This window comes from Orbicella faveolata, unplaced genomic scaffold (genome assembly GCF_042242905.1).
Source record: "Orbicella faveolata isolate gen_17 unplaced genomic scaffold, um_ofav_v1 contig_24, whole genome shotgun sequence".
Classification (NCBI taxonomy): Eukaryota; Metazoa; Cnidaria; class Anthozoa; order Scleractinia; family Merulinidae; genus Orbicella; species Orbicella faveolata.
The window spans coordinates 31,921,699-31,938,893 of record NW_028301552.1 but is presented as its reverse complement, the minus strand read 5'-3'; the positions used below and the strand labels follow the sequence as shown (position 1 = coordinate 31,938,893).

Below are 17,195 nucleotides of genomic sequence, written 5' to 3'. Positions count from 1 at the left end.
CTACAAGGACTGTTTAAAAATGGATACTACAGGTACAGTATACTGTACCTCTCAGAGATATGCGAACCATCAAACACATTTTCAACTTGGAGTAAACTTGTTTGCATTCACGTTGGTGGTCAAACGGCCATTGTGGTTTGCTTATCTCTGAGCGGCACTACTGTAGGTAAGTCATACGATATCATTGTAGTTTATACCATATTTGATGTCTGGAACAGTGATTGAACTTTCAGCAATGTTTGTAGCCAAGATGACCTGCCAAAATCAAACAGTCAATCAATCAATCAATCAATCAATCAATCAAGTTGCTATATCAGCAAGTACATTGTATACTACAGTCAACTTGCTGTTAAAAAGGCAAATAATTAAAACATTGTTTATCAGAAATCTAATGCCTGAAAGAAAACACAATAATTGTACATTCAATCAAATTGTATCGTTTCTATGAGCATGTAGAAGAATATTGTGGTAGTCTCAAAAAAACTGTATTATCAAATAAAATATGTGTACATATGATGATCGCTTCAAGCATGAAACTTGAGTTACTGTAGTTTCTATCTTAATTTGCATTTCACACTGCATGTATTTGCATCGAGCACTCCTGCAATTATCAAAAAGCCTACCAGCTATTAACTAATGAGATTAACTATTAAAAACTTAGCTAAGAAGAAATAGAAGAAGGAAAAAAAACCCTTGGGTTAACAATAGGAAAGATTGTGTGAAACCACCTCTGCTTTTCTTTGTGTATATGTAAAAAAATGTATGTATTTATGTATGTATGACGCAGACTATTGGCAAGCAGTGAGGTCACCCCTCTACACCTAAGGCAAAAAACAATTATACTGGTGCAAGCACTTTACCACACACCATCTGTTCAAAACTTTGACTGGGAATTAAAGGAATTACCGGTAAGCCAAACAAGCCCAAAACTAGTCATGCCGAGAGTTCAACTCATCATTTTATATCAGCTCTGCAGAATTTAGCTTAACACACCTTTCTGAAACCCTCTGGTGGTTTTTGGAAGACACTTCCTTGTTCATGGGTGGTGATTCGGGAATGCAGTGGAAGTATTCTACAAAAAGGGACACAAATTTGAAATTAATATTTATCACCCTCACAGAAGTAATTAGTTCTGCTAGTTATTATATAGCAAGGTAGTCTTGAAGTAAATCCAAGCGTTCTGATTGGTTCTTTCTTAGTCAGGATTTTGGCATATGGAGCAATTTCATGGTAACAGTCTTAAGTCATGTATTTTTTTGTTTTGTGCTTACTAACCTAGCGTGCTTGAGCCATACTGGGGAATATTAGCCCTCATGCCATAATGACCTCGGTCCAGTATTCCCCAGTATGGCCCTCACACTTGCTTTGTACAAGGTAACATACCTTATTACATGAAATTTTCGCGGCACATTAATTTCACGATTTTGAGGTTCCCATATTTTGCAACACCTTAATTTTGCGATTTTGCAAAAATTTTTCATTTTGACTCACTTTAATTTCGCGTTTTTGAGTGAAACACGCTTTATTTCTTTGTCAATGTTATTTAACATGTCCCTGAATTTGATCAAACAACTTAATCAACAATGTCCAAATAAACAGAAACGCAACTGATTATGTAAACAGTAACAAGAAAGATGTTCTCATAGTGTCTGCAATGCACAGTTTGTAGTTCATGCTTGAATTCAAGTCACGTTTTTAGTGGTCAATTGACTTCATTATCTATATACATTAAATATTCCTTTCTGCAGACTCCAAAGAGAAAATGTTGCCGTTCAGTTTCACAACTGATGCTGTTTAATTGTTTGCGTAAATGTCTTGATACAGATCAACAGGTGGTAGCACGTCTTTTCCAGAGGCGACAGTAAGAATGGAGGCATCTCCTAAGAACGTTGAAGCACTTGAAAGGTTTAAGCAACTAGTGGAACAGCACTACAAGGAGCCTGTAAATGAACAGTTTGAGGATTGTACAAAAGAAGGGCTACCTGGAGTGGAGACGGAAAGCAGTAGTGATGAAGAGGACCAGAACATTACCACAGAATAGTTCAAAATGATTGTTATAAACGTGTGTAATGGTAATAAAGTGTCTTTTTTAATTATTGACATAATGTGAGTCACTTAATTTTCGCGTCATGTTAATTTTGTGACATTAAATTTTTTTTAAATCGCGAAATTCCGAAATTAACGTGTCGTGAAAATTTCATGTAATAAGGTATGTTGCAGGCCAGCCTGTAATAGTTTAACAACTCATCCAGGTACAGCAGATGTCCATGAAGCACCACATGCAGCAGATTCATGTATGAGTGATGTCTACAGGAGAATCTTTGTTTACAATAATTTCTTTTGCCTCATTAGCACAAGCAATAGAGTTTCTGATAGAGCTACAAAAACATCAGTTCTGAATATTGAAAGGGCACAGCACGATTAACTGTCCCAAGTAATTTGAGCCCGGTGTATTGAATACTTTTGTGTGACACAAGTTTGAAGACTCAAAATTTTACAAAGAATGTATGAGCTCATTAGCGCTTTTGCTGCCCAGAAATTAGGCAGTTTTTGAAAGCCAATTTCTCCTCGAATATTTCATCCAAAGAGCCAAAATTTCACCAATTACCAAGTTTTGCAATGTCTTTAATAGTTTGTAGTCAATTCCTATCTAGTGTGATGCCTTCTCTGCACAAAGTCGTATGTTAATTGGGAAAAATGTAAACAAAGACATCAGCAAAGATTCTCATATAGCATTTGTAGAATTTTCTACAGTCATATTTATGCAATTACTTACATCAAATCTGTACAGATCTCATCTAAGACATGATCCATCTGTTCAATTTCAAAATAACCTAATAACAAAAAGAAAGTGAACTGCTTGATCTTGTGCTTAACCAGCAAAGAACTTCTATTTAACTACTACTGTACACAAGTAGTTGAAAAATACACAGTGATACACTTACTCCCAAAAAATTAAAATCTTAATTTAAGATTTTTCCTCTTACCTCAGCATCAGAACAATACATGTAGCTGACAACTTATGTCAGCTTTAAAGTAAGATTTTAGTTTTACAGAGTATGATTGAGAAAACAATGTCCCACTTCACATTGACTAGACTGCAAGTTCACATTCAATTCTAGTCTTACAGTGATTAGGAGGGTGTTGCAAAGTTTATAAAACATTTTAGCATTTTTGTCTTAACTTCAGAAGCCATACAGTACTAACCAGGCAGAAACATTAGGACAGTCCCACGAGAACCTTGCCTGTCGAGAGAATGTTAAAAAATCAACATACAAAAATACACACAAGAAGGGTGTCAAAATACATGCAAATCTGTGTGTGAATAATAAAGGATGTCTTCCTCCAATTTAAATACCTGCATACGCTAAACTTACACCCGAATGCATGTAACTCCAACTACAACTTAAATTTTGCACGCGTGTAATTACACGCACGTTACACGTATTTTACACCTATACTACTGTACACGCATTTTACACCCACTTTACACACATGTAGGTACTGCACACATTACAGTACAGGCCAAAGGGATTGCAGGTTAATTAAGTGCAATGAGTACCCGTATACCTGTATATCATTATTGGATAGTAGCAATCTAAACACTGATTGTGATATCAAAGTTTGTCCACCAATCAGAGCAAATATCTACTCATGTACACATACACATTATCTCCGTAAAGGGGACTTAATCATTGACAAGCATTAAAGGGCAGGAGAACGCTTCACCACACATTCATGCTATCTTAAGACAATAGAAACACCAAGCTAACCTTGTGTTGCTAGTTCTCTCCAGTTCATCAAGATGGTATACAAGCCGAGCTGCCAACTCGTACCCCACTCTGTCAATACCTGGTTCTTCAAGAGTAACGTCTGGGAGCATCTGTTGGCAATGTCAAATTAAAATAAAATCTTCAGTTGATAAAAATGATGAATGATCAAGCTCCTAATATGAACAATGATGAAACATCAAAATACAGTGGAACCTTGTTAATACTGTCACCAGTGGGCCATGAAGATTTGGCCATATAAACTGGGTGGCCTAAAGGGGTAGGGTCAAATTTCATGACTGGCCTAAATTGAGTGAAGTCATAACAGATATATGATTCACAATTGCACTTCTAAACAACTGTACTTTCATTAGCATCCAGAATGCAGATATGATTCTAAAAACAATTGAAACTTAAATCAGTACATACAATATTAACAAAAAAGGGGGCTGTAATAACAAGGTAACTGCATTGACGAGGTGACCATACAGCGGGGTTCCACTGTACTTACAAATCTTGTATGAACAAGACTGGTCTTCTAGAAGTATGTGTACTTTACATTGTGCAGCCTCATCTTGCAGTCGAAAGAATCAGATATAGTTTTTGGCTATAAATTACATCTAATGATTTAACAAGCTGATGTTTTCCCTCATGCTCACAAGACTACAGAAGCTAATTTCACTACCGGGCCACAAAACTTCTACTTTCATTATTCCTGGCCAGTAGTTGCTCTTCACAAATCACAGTTTTCCTTGAGTTTTGGAGACTGAATTGCTTTTTGTTCAACAAATGATGTCCAAGACAAGTATCTGTTCCCTCTTCAAAACTGAAAGGAGATAACCCTACTTTTTTGTGTATAAAGTACACAAAGATTAGAAAGGTATCAGGCATAAACTTACTCCAATATCTTTAAGATCATCAAGATAACTTTCCACCACAGGGAAGGACTTCCCATCTACGCTGACAACAGGGGCTCCCTCTACTCTGCCACGCACAGGAACAGCAAAGTACATTGAAAAAAGATCACTTTCAATGGTGGCTGACATCAGGATAACCTACAACAACACAAATCAGTATGGTTAATAATGAAAATAACTTTAAAACTAAACAAAATAACCATAAAATAAATTGAAGAAACATTACTTCCAGTGTTTTAGATCCAAAATTTACAATAAATGATTATTCCCCTTGTTGTTGGGGAAAATATCAGTGGCTTGGTAAATCCTAATAAAGCCTTAACTTAATTTAATTTGCAGAAATCAAAGCACGTTACTCTTGAGAATTTGTGCAATGTTTACAAAATATGCCAAGCTGAATTAAGTCACTTCCAGATGGCTGGAAATGTGCTGATAGTAAATCTGAAAAATTTCTTAACTAAAGGTCAAATGGAACTGCAGCAATTTTCTGGAAAATCCATTCAGAAACTGGAGATTATCTTACGACATAGTCCTCTTCTTTAGTTTGGAACAGAATGGCAGAAATTTCCTTGCCATTTGGAACCATTTCCTGACTATCCCAGTTCCCAGTCTTTTTTTTTTTTTGACCCAATACAATATTAAGGAAAATCTTTAAATTGTACATGGCAAACACCATCTCTTTCAGTTGGTTTGCCGATTTTGGAAAAATGCCTACCATTATTCAATGGTCATACCAACTGGTTCACTCTGACAAACAATAAACAGAGACACATACCTGTATAAAATTATGTACTTTTATAATATTATGTAACAAGCATACCTTGACATGCCTTGAGTTTGTTCTCAACAACTTTTTCACCACTAGGAGACAGAAGTCTGAGTCTTGGTCACGCTCATGAACCTGAAAAAATGTGACTGTATATTTAACTGTCAATTATTCCACAAGCTCATGTTGGATATGCAGTGGTAGAATATAGCCAACAAGGCATGCAGCACCAAGTTTGCTAAGATCATCTCATATCCAATAAGTACAAATGGAATAATTGTTTAATTAAAAATGCCCGCAAAATATAGAAAAGTAAAATAAAATAAAAATAAAAATGCCCCAAGAAATTATTCATACAGTTACCAAATTTGTAGAGCATGGTGTAATGGCTCATGTACCATGATGGATAAGCCAATGAAAACTCTCAAATTGCATTATCCACTGATCCAGTGTTTAATAATTTGTATTAATTACATGTATAAGGGATTTCTGAGGATCAAATACTACAACCATTGTTTAAGGGCAATGACCACATGCTTCTTTCCCCAAATGACAATTAAAGATTAGACTCTAGACAGAGATAGAAAACAAGCCAAATTTATTCTTTAGCTGGAGAAAAATTAACGCACCTCATCCAGAAAAACATGGGTGTACTGATTCATATTCTTGGACTGAATTAACCTTTGGAGCAGCACACCAGTCGTGACGTAAGATAAACGGGTGTCCTCGCTGAGACACTTGTCCCTTCCCACCTGGTAACCCACAAGACTACCCAGTGTCCAACCTCTCTCCTGACAAACTCTCTTGGTAATACTTATGGCGGCAATACGTCTTGGTTGAGTTACAATGATGTTACAATAACGTTGGTTCTTAGCATATTCGTCCAGAATATACTGAGGGACCTGAGTTGTTTTGCCACTACCGGTAGCACCTAAATTTGTAATAAAAATAAAATTAACCTAACATCATGAAATATCCTATATAATTTGTACAGACATGTATATTATACATAAATAAAAACTGGAATTGCCAGAGAAATTGGTGCAAGAGGGAGGTGTTGAAACCAAAAAACCCTTCATGAGATATGGATATCATTTTGGAAGAGATGTGGTGTCAACCTGATCTAAATGGCTAGTATGCCAAACTCTAAATTGAGAGACCCAAGTTATAGTTCTGGCTGAGACCACTTTGTATTGTGCTCACAGACAAGACACACCAGGGATAATACTGTAATTATGGAAAGCAACTGACTGACATCTCATCCAGAGTGAAGTAGAACTACACGTACTCCTCTAAAAGTCACTTCATACAATATACACTGAGACTGGAAATACAATACATGTAGCAAGCATTGCCTCATGATGTACATGTACTGTGTATCACTATGTCTGAACAGACTTTACCTAACAAATTTCTTGTATATATACTGACGTACGCTTTTATTCAACCCTATAACACACCTTGTACAATGGTCACTGAATTGCTTTCAACAGTATCAACAATCTGCTGGCGATAAGATGTGATGGGAAGGTCTGGAGAATAGGTGTGATCAAAAGAGTAGTTCTCAAAAATATGCGTAGCCTCCTCCTCTTTCAATGCCGCAGGTATTTCATCAGAAGCCCCTAAAGGTGGGTCAAGTTCAAGTTGTTCCAGTTCATTATAAAGATCTTCCAGCTTAGGACCAGTTGAGCAATACTCCCCAACATATGCAGGTGATGGTAGAGGGCTACAAAAAAATGTTCAAAAAATTAACAAAGCGAATGTGGTTTAGTAATTGTCTGTACTCTTATTGACAACGAGTACGTATCATCACAGTGGTCAAAATGTTGTGGACTCACGAGACGCAGCCAAGTAAGTTCAACCACTGTGATAAAACATATCATTGTCCACAAGAGTACAGACAATGCTATTAAACCACATTCAATTCGTTTTTTTACCACAATATCAATGTCAGAGAAAATGGGGTTTTTCTTTCAGAGTGCGAGCTGAAGAAGGCATTGCATGACACATTGACGTGAGCAGCGTTGTCTGGACTCGTATCGACAATGGCAAATTAGTCAATCAGATCGTGAGATTAGTAGCAATTGTGGTAAAATACTCTATTTACAGTATTGCATTACTTTAAGAATTCAAAACAAGAACATTATTAAATAGTAGAATTAAAAGAGGAAAGCAAACTTTCCTCAGGTCAAAAGGTAATGTTCTAAGAATTTCAGGGAAAACTGATCACCATACCAGGGCCCTCCCTATAATGGCCTATACGGATAGGCTCTACCCAAAAGAGATACCTTTTTCAGGCTTCAGGTATATGAAAGGCAAGGGATTTTGGAAATCTGTCATTAAGTTATTTTTGAAGGGCCTTAAGTAAAAATATGCCAAACAGAGGCACCTTATGACTGTATCATTTCGTTTATTAGGCACCACATGAAAATTCCATTTTGGTAATTTAAGCATACTATGGGTCAGTAATGACACCTTTTTTTCAAATCAAGGTACACGAAAGAGGTACCTTTTCTGTCAAAATGGTATACAAAAGGGTAAGGGGTTGGACCTGGGAGTGGAGACTCTCCATATAGAACTCCCCCCATCAACTGGTAAACCCCATGCAGGCTCTATCAAAATGCACCTTGTGAACAAAACATTCCCATAAAGTAAATGAGACCCTCGCTGGGCTTGTCACCCCTTCATAGGATTGTGTGGCATATCCAAAGTGCTTCTGAATCAGGGCACGATACCTTATCAATAACATTTTCTGTCTACTTAAAATTCTCCAGAAAATGGAGGTGACTGTATTGTTTAGGCAATTTTGTAATACTGGAGAGAATATGTGGAAAAGGCACCAAAAATGCACACATAATAACTATGTGCATGTATTAACAGGGTCTTACATGTAGTTTGGTTCAGCTGTGTATGTTTTGCAGGGAATAATTATGCAGGTTTGTCTGAGGGTAAAATACAGACTGCAGACTGCAAACTTCTTAACTGAATTGTGTTACCATTTCCATCATCAAGAGCTAACCATAAACAGGCTAAATGGTGCGTTGTTCAGGCTAACCTGAGTGATATCCAGGCTAACCAGAGTGCAGACTCCAATTAGCCTGAATAACCCTCTTTGTGGTTAACACTCAATAATGGAAACAACACAATAAATACTTAAAAAGTCTGTAGTCTGCAGTATGCACTTTACCCTCAGTCTGCATTTTATCCCCAGTCTGCAGTCCACAGTCTATGTTTTACACTGACTGGTCTGCAAAGCTGATATATATAGAAAAAAACGGAAATAAATATACCTAAACCACTACTGGGTTTGCAAAGAGATGAAACTGCCCCTAAACGCCTCAACACTCAGTTGGCCTATCACTTCTTCAGCAGCAAGCGAGTTCTACTCAGACAGGTGTTAAATTATTAGAATGTTTACAATGTAAACATAAGACTTATTTAGAATCAGAATTAAGCTTAATATAAAGTTTAGTGTTCCAAAATATAATACCTGTTTAGCCATTCCATTTAACAATCATTACGGTAATTAGAATAATCTTCGGTCAATTCTTAGCTACATATAAGATATATGCTTGAGGCCGACTACAAAAGCTCGAGTTGTCTGAATTCTCACCTTTGCGGATTCTTTTTTGGCAATTTAAACGGCTGCTTGTAGGCGTTATTTCGACTCTGGTCCCAATGTCTCCCTGTTATTTTAACGTCCGTCAGTGCGTTGGTCCTAGAAAGCGGCTTAAGACTGAAGAAGTCTTTTATGGTATCAAGGCTAATGTCTGCCATTTCGTCCCGAACCATTCAAGCCGCCATTTACAATGTTTAGACAAAGCACGCTTTGCAAGACTGACCAATGAAAAGTGCTGTACTATTTGGAAGAACCAATCGTAAAGCTTGATGTAAGTCGTGCGCGCGCCCGGGTTCTGGTCCCCGGGCTATGTTTCTTACAAGGTCCTAACATGTGAAAATTGCTGCGATCGTGGAACTTTGAAAGCGGAAGCGTAAATTTAAATTGTGTTAAGTGTTGTGAAATGCTTCAATCATCATGGATGACTGGCAAACTTGTCCTAGATGTAAAACTACAAAATACAGAAATCCCAAGCTGAAGCTTTTGGTGAATGTTTGTGGCCATAAATTGTACGTTCGTGATCATATATGTTCATCCGACTTATTCTCTCAGCTGATTGCTATGCACTTCTTATAATGCTGGTTCTGAGAACTTGGTAGCTCAATCAAGATAGCATCCATATTAGCTTTCTTGTCTTATGTCGGAGTCACGATGCATTGGCATGGAAAGAGAAATTGGATCTTCATCATTTGTCACTCTAAAATTAACTTAGAAGCAAACTTGATAAGCCAGAGCTTTGGATATAGTTGAGCTCTCATTGATTGTATTGTTTCAACTACAACCAAACAAGGATAAGAGGACACATGGTGACAGAATTATGTATGGCAGTAGCAAAACGTCTCATCAACTCTCCTGAAAATTTGAATTTATTCAAATTTTCATGAGGATAACAGAGAACTGAGAACAGCTGCGAGTTTCATGCCAAATGAAAGCAAGAGTTTGCACTTGACCAGACCTTGAAATTTAGTTAATCAATATTAGTCTTACTTTGGTCCCGAGCCAGATTGCCGATCAAGTTTTGAAGCAAAAAGATCAACCTATCACAATCTTTGGCAATCTTAAAAGTAAATTTAAGTTAGGTCAGCACTGTGCAGCTAATGTAACAAAAATTAACCAAGAATGCTCTCTGTCCAATCAAAATTCATTGATTCTTCTTTCGATGCTATAAAGATGCGAAGGATGCGTGGAGACACTTTTCACAAGACCCTCTGCAGCATGTCCTGAATGTAACACAGCACTGCGACGTAACGACTTCAGGGTCCAACAGTTTGAAGATCTCATTGTTGAGAAGGAGGTGGACATCAGAAAAAGGATTTTGAAGATGTGAGTTATGATCTTCAAGTAAAATACTTAGCAAGTCATTTTATTGTTCTTCATATTTTAAGGGTGGCAAATGGTCCTTTAAAAACAATGGGTCTCGCAAAATTTTGGTCGAATTTGGCGGGTCTCGCAGTTTTGTTTTTTAGTGGCTATGTGCATCTCACAGCCTCAATTTTTGCACAAAGCTGTCTCGGAGGCTAAAAAAGCCCTGAAGTCCGATATGTTTGTTTGTTTTTATAAATGATGTCTGAACATCTTAGAACATGAATGTCTTGTACTCGCATTTAAAACAATTTGAAATCCCAGTCTTGCAATTTGAAATAAGTCAAAATGTTTGGGGCTGGCAAAGTGAAATGCTAGTCTCACCTTCTCTCAAAGTCTCACATTTACCATTCATCACCCCTAATATTATTTTGTGGTATGTTTTTTATATGCAGTTACAACAAGCTTGAGGATGACTTCCAATCAGAATCAGATCCTCTAAGAGCCTACAATGACTATCTGGAAGATGTAGAGAACATAAGTAAGTCCTATGTGTCATTAATGGATACATGATCATATCTGCAGTTCTGCTTTTAAGACATTTTCTTGTAATACTAAAGGCATCATTCTATGGTTGAGTGTCAATCGATACTCTTGATCAACCCTCGATCAACGCTCCATCGACATCTCGATTGACACCTGATCGACACTTGACCAACAACTCAGTCAACAATCGGTCAACACTAGATTAACACTCAATCAACATCTCAATCTACACTTGATTGACAGTCAATCAACAGGTGGTTGATTATTAGTTCGCAGAGTGCTGACCAACTCATATGTATCGATTGACACTCGATGGTGTTTTTGAAAATGAGTCGACTCTTGACCGACTGTTGACTGAGATGTTGATTGAGTGTCAATCGAGTATCATCGGAGATGTTGATCAAGTGTTAATGGGGTTGTGGATGGAGTGTCAATCAAGGGTGGACTGAGGGTATTGATTGACACTTGACTGTGGATACCTTTAGAACACATGATCCAGGTTTCTTTTGGTGTGAGTTTTGAACTTGAGTTAAAAAAATAAAAAATAGTTCACTAAAGGTAGTTAGGGAATTTCCATTGAATTTGACTTTATGTTAACATAGTGGAGCCCTGTTCAGTGGCATAAAAACACTCTGATTAAAGCATTTCCCAGGATGCCTCATCACTGACCCCAGTATGAAAAATTCTCTTACAGTGTCTTTTGTTTTTCAGCTGCTCAGCACTATTTTGTTTATTTTTAAATAATCATTTTCAATCCTGTTCTTTATAGTTTGGAATCTTGCAAATGGTCATGAGGTAGAGGAGACAAAGAAGCAAATTGACAAATACAAAAAAGACAATGAAACCCTAATCAGGAAAAATAATTTCAAACTGGTGAGCATAATGGGCCATTTCCGAGTTCCCTTGTGCCTCTGTTTCAAAACAAGTCCTCATAAAAATTTTCTTTTGAAAATGAGTTTGATCTGCATGAAACTGAACATGCAGACAAAATGCAATTTCACATGAATGGTTTCAAGCAAAGACTCATTTTGGCACAGAAGCAAATGCAAGTGGTCAGTAAATTGTATACATGTACTGTTATACAAAAAAATGACAGTATTTATTAATCTAAGCCCGAGAAGAATGTATTTAATGTATTTGGGATCAACATAAATTCCAGGCTGACACTGTTACACTGTTGGGTTCTAAATGGGCACAATACCTAACTCTCACAATACGTTCTGAATGTTTATGTCAGGCACGGGAAATTTGACAAATGCTTTAGGGAAGAGTAACCAGTAATATGGATTTAAACATCCCTTCTCATGGGTTCTAAATGGGCACAATACTTAACTCTCACAATACCTCCCTAGACGTTTATGTCAGGCACAGGAAATTTGACATACACTTTGGGGAAGAGTAATCTGTAATATGGATTTAAACATCCCTTCTCAGCTCTAGAGAGAGTATACTATGGACACTAGAGTTATTAATTAATTTGCAGAGCTACCAGGCTACAAGAAAGCATTTAACATGTAATCATCCATTACAGATTGATTGTAGTAGATGTAAATTTTATTTCAAATAACGTACTGGAGGCAGTTTTTTTGACATGTACATATTACACAGTGCAGTGGAGTATAATCTTACTCGGGGATATTTCCAAATATTTCCTGGATAATTTGGTGTTTTATTTATTTTTTGTCATGAATTTTATTTAGGGAAGAGAGGAAGCTCTGGTTATGTCCCAAATTGAGGAAGAACAGAAACAGGAAGAGCTGCGCCGAGCACAGGCAGCTTTGCTGGAGAAACAAGAGAAGAATGACAAGAAGAAAGAAAATGAGGAATTTCTCAACCAACTGGTAATCAAGACAAAAACTGTAGATATCAATTTAATCAGGGGAATATTTTTAGGGAAGAGGTGGCCTAGTCAGTGGGGCAAGGGACTCCCAAGTTAAAAGATTACCTGGGGGCAAAATGCCATTATTTTTTGCCAGCAAGGTGTCTTTTAGGGTTGCCCTTGAAGGAATGATTAAAAAGCTGTCGTGTCTGTTTTAAAGTGGTATCTTTTAAGGGTCAAATAAATCTCAAACCATGCCCTGGTTGGTCTCCCATAGGGGTTTGATTAAAATTTTCCAATGATCATGCCTAACCTCTGCACATGGCAGGTCCACTCTGGGAGGTGGCTGTGTAGTTTGTATTTATTTTACAGCTTTATAGTTGATAATCATAGTTGTCCACTTCTTGTCTGCCTGTCCTGGTCAATGGTATTAGTTTGGAATCGACTTCTTAGATAATCAAGTAGAACCAATAGACAATCACTTGTGATTTCATTGAAATGTAACATTATTCCGTGTTACAAATCTATTGTTCAGACATGACATCACAGTTTTCAACAACTTTTTTTCCAGGCAAAAGGAGACCGTCCTCTTGATGACATCATAGCTGAACATGCAAGTAAATTGCAGAAAAAATCTTTGCTGTTCTCCGCAAGCAATACTAAGCTATCTTCAATGCAGAAAGTAAGTCAAGATTTTTTTAAGCAGAAGATAATGTTTAAAATTGAACAGAAAATGCTGTTCATGTTTTGGAGATGATCCAACTACAAGTACCAAAGGCTATGGAGTTGAGATATGTTAAATTTGTATGGAAGTAACATGTTTTCCCATCAGATCCAAAACTCTGAAAAATTTGATGAAACAGGCTACATTACTTGCAAAAAATTTCGGACAATTTTAATTTTGGACACAAAAAGTGTTCAAAAATAAAACTGTCCAAAATTTTAGGTGTTCAAAATATTTACAGTACAGTATAAAATTTTTAAGTAGCTCCAAAACACTTATTTTACTTTATGAAGGGAACACTGTTTGAGATACATAATGCCTTGATAGAATTTGTGTTATTTTCTTGTCAGTGTATCTCTAAAACCTTGAAGGTGCAGTAAAACTATCATTTTGCCGAAATGAGATAAAAAGTGTCCAAAAATTAAACGTCCAATATTCAAAGTCTGATTTTTTTTTGCAAGTAGTGTTTATCAAATTAAAATTAGATGTTTGAAACATGTTTCATGAGGTCAAACTCATCTATATATAGATGAGCTTGGGAACTTGTGCCTAAAGGGTTAGCGGGGAGCCAAAAGCCATAAGCTAAAGGGAGGTTTCCATGGCAACCCTGGAAGCGGGAACCACCCCAAGAAGTAGCTGCTAACTGGCACCGTCACACTGAAAGACATCAGTGGAAACAACTTACCTCACCAATACTTACTGAGAAACCAGCAAACCAAGAGGGAGGAGAGGGAGCAAGAATCAGCAGAGATTCGCTAACACACACTGCAAATGATCTGCAAAGATCTGATCTAACAGAACTGCACATGTAGGGCAGTGAAGCACAAGAGCCCTGCAAATCCCCTGAGGGCCACCCCACAAGTTACGTACTGCCAAAGGAGAAGCCGCTGGCTACATTGGTTCGAGTCTAACTTTGCCTAAATTATATTTAGCCACATTAAAAAAAAAAAAAAAAAAAACATCAGAAAGTTATCATAAGATGTCAAAAGCTAACCGTAGACTTCTAGGATGACATGGCTTATAATTACAAAGCAGCATACTCTAGTTCATGACAATGTGTGTCCTGTTCTCGTACTCCAGGAAACATTTGCTCCCTTGCCAACAGCTGAGGGACCCGCATTTGTGTATGTCGCCCCAGAAGTGATAAACGATGGACCAACTGTTCCTGATATGGAGGTCCTAGCTGCCAGAGGGTGAGTTTTAAACTTGTAGACTGTGGGTGAAATTTGTGCTGTCCATTTTGAATAGCTGATAACTCGTAACTATGTATAGCTGTCAAAACAAAACATAAAGTATGATAGGCGTCTCAGTTTGGTCTGATTGTTATTGTCAAGACGGCTTTCAAAGTGAAGCAGTTTAACTGAGATCTGTTCTATGCAGCTTTTGAACGCTCAAGAGAAGTCAGAAATGCAAGCCTAAAACATACCATTCTGATGACGTAGCGAATGACGTAGCTCTTCAGAGAGACATGCAGCGTCTCTGATTGGATGTTACTTGCGCGCAAAAATTCAGAACAACGAATCAGAGATCTTCACGTATCCGGGATCTCTGTAAAGTTACGTCATTTCGGGTCGAATCTGAGACAAAGGGGGGAAAGAATTTGGCGCAAAGAGGAAAGGCTCTGTTCTCTAGATGAGCGGGCTAAGAGGTGGTCTGTTGTTTTTATTTTTATTAATTTTAACATATTTGCTTTGTGCTAGGTACCTGCGACATGTCCGTAATGCTACAGACAGTGAGAGGGCAGGAGGCTACATATCAGAGCTGGCTTGTGGAAGAGCTATACAGGATGCTTTTTCGGCGCTCTATTTGGGTGCTGAGTTGTAGTTGAACATTTCACAAAACAAGAACAACTCCTGCTTTGTGAAGGAAAACATCGTTGCATTGTTACTTTGTTGGATAGGTAACTTTCATTCAGCGTATCTCCGTTTAGGTGTTGAATGGTCTTGAAAGGCAAGAACATTGGTGACGTTTACGTAGAGCAGTTTCAAATGACTTTTCCTTCAAGTGCTAGTAGAGACCAAAACAATCACGTGGCCAAACCCTGCAGCCAAAAATAATCAAATGAACCAATCAAAACAGAGAACCTGAGGCGATAACAAGCATGGCAAACTGATGTAGCCAGGGAAAGTACTTGATGGAATGCACAGCAGAACTGGCGGAAATTTAAGGCAGGAAAAGTGACGAAAGTCAAATCACGATTTGTTTTCGTTTTGCAGTGACCAAAATGTAAATATCTTTGTGCTGGCTGGTTAGAGCAATAACAGAGCTTATTGTACGCCATAACGAACCAACCAGTTGGTTACTTTTGTATGTTAGCCGAGTAGCGTGCAGCGTCCGTTTTAGGTCAGAGTGGTTAAAAAGCCTTGAAAGATAGACCAACCCCGTAATTTTTTGATGCAATAAATTGAATTGTGTTAAATTGTATTAAAACATACCGAGAACCGAAGCTCCTTTCCTTGACGACATCTCCAGAACGATGGAGGTTTTCCTTTGCTTTCAAACGAATCGAAACGAAACATAAACTGATCCTCCACGAAAACATCCACGCAATGCGCGAATGATATCCGCGGAAGAACTGGGTACAATGTCTAAAAATAACGTAAGAGGAATTACCTTGTGTATAAGGCCTATATGGAGGATGCACTCTCTTATCTTGGTAATCTCTTGGTCTAAGACGAATAATACGTCTGTGACGAAAAATACGTCTAAGAAAAATAATACTTCTAAGACGAATATCAGGTGTAAGACAAATCGGACGTCTCAGACGAAAAATACTTTTAAGACGAACAATAAGTCTAAGCCGAATAATACGTCTTACACGAAAAGTACAGCTAAGACGAATACTACGTCTAAGACGAATAATACGTCTGCGACGAATAATACGCCTCAGACGAAAAATACGTTTAAAACAAATAATACGTCTAAGACGAATAATAGTCTTACAAGAATAAAATGTCTAAGACGAATAATACGTCTCAGACAAATGGCACGTCTAAGGTGAGAAATACGCAACACGAATGATACCTCCCCGACGAAAAATACTTCTAAGACGAATAACACGTCTAAGACGAAAAATACGTCTTAGACTAATAATACGTCTTAGAAGAATAATGCGTCTAAGACGAATAAAATGTCTAAGACCAGTGACTACTGCCGAGCACTGTTTCGTTGTCTGAACTTTGCTCAACGATTTGATTACCGCGCGCTCGGCAGTAGTCGGAAGCTGGGAGGAGCCGCCGAACACTTGATTGACGGTAGCGAAAAACGCATTTGTCGGTTGTGCTTTGAATTTTAGAGTTCGCATGTTATTGGAAGGCACAGTAAAAGTAATGAGCAGAATTTTGAATTGAATGCGGTACATGACTGGTAGCTAGTGATATCAGTAACACTGATACTAAAGTCAACGGTAAACTGCTAAGTATAGGATATGACTATAGCCTTTGGATTTTGTGGCCCAAAAAGAACAAAACTGCCCTTCAACCCACCCCATTCTCCCCAAAAAGAAAGAAAATGACCCCCGCCCCCACCACCATATCTTAGATAATTTCAAGAAATTGTAATGAGTCTGTAATGTTATAGGAGATAGGTAAAGAAGGCACTTCTCCAAGTTTTAGGTCTCTGCGTTTTCCAAACGTCCGACATTCGTCGAAATGTTTTGCGCAAATTTCACAGCCCAGTATGGAGCCGCCACGTAGGTGGAGCTCTGTGCTCCACCACATCCACATGGTAAGC

The 17,195-nt window shown here is 37.7% G+C and overlaps 2 protein-coding genes across 2 annotated transcripts in view; one reads left to right on the top strand and one right to left on the bottom strand.

The window, feature by feature from the left end:
• LOC110065031 (ATP-dependent RNA helicase TDRD9-like) overlaps positions 1 to 9,306 on the bottom strand; it is a 32,363-nt gene extending 23,057 nt beyond the window's left edge. Inside the window, exons 1-10 of the mRNA XM_089291730.1 lie at positions 9,067 to 9,306; positions 6,914 to 7,179; positions 6,083 to 6,384; positions 5,508 to 5,588; positions 4,670 to 4,825; positions 3,774 to 3,883; positions 3,208 to 3,245; positions 2,777 to 2,834; positions 994 to 1,072; positions 198 to 255 (exon numbers count right to left, since the gene is read on the bottom strand). Of these exons, the coding sequence (XP_089147856.1) occupies positions 198 to 255; positions 994 to 1,072; positions 2,777 to 2,834; positions 3,208 to 3,245; positions 3,774 to 3,883; positions 4,670 to 4,825; positions 5,508 to 5,588; positions 6,083 to 6,384; positions 6,914 to 7,179; positions 9,067 to 9,245 (1,327 nt within the window). The 5' untranslated portion in view covers positions 9,246 to 9,306. The remainder of the gene's footprint in view (positions 1 to 197; positions 256 to 993; positions 1,073 to 2,776; positions 2,835 to 3,207; positions 3,246 to 3,773; positions 3,884 to 4,669; positions 4,826 to 5,507; positions 5,589 to 6,082; positions 6,385 to 6,913; positions 7,180 to 9,066) is intronic.
• Positions 9,307 to 9,355: 49 nt separating this feature from the next.
• Positions 9,356 to 16,974, top strand: LOC110065041 (CDK-activating kinase assembly factor MAT1-like). Its single transcript, XM_020772147.2, has 8 exons — positions 9,356 to 9,581; positions 10,243 to 10,395; positions 10,830 to 10,915; positions 11,690 to 11,793; positions 12,621 to 12,761; positions 13,311 to 13,421; positions 14,544 to 14,656; positions 15,164 to 16,974. The coding sequence occupies exons 1-8, from the start codon at positions 9,490 to 9,492 to the stop codon at positions 15,285 to 15,287; spliced, it is 924 nt and encodes a 307-aa protein (XP_020627806.2). The 5' UTR covers positions 9,356 to 9,489; the 3' UTR covers positions 15,288 to 16,974.
• The last annotated feature ends 221 nt before the right edge of the window (positions 16,975 to 17,195 follow it).

Bases quoted from the DNA above. Each gene is read 5' to 3' on its own strand.
- LOC110065041 (XM_020772147.2), top strand. From the start codon at position 9,490: ATGGATGACTGGCAAACTTGTCCTAGATGTAAAACTACAAAATACAGA. The intron at 9,582-10,242 runs GTACGTTCGTGA...GATGCTATAAAG, and splicing joins AATGTTTGTGGCCATAAATT to ATGCGAAGGATGCGTGGAGA. The intron at 10,916-11,689 runs GTAAGTCCTATG...TGTTCTTTATAG, and splicing joins GGAAGATGTAGAGAACATAA to TTTGGAATCTTGCAAATGGT.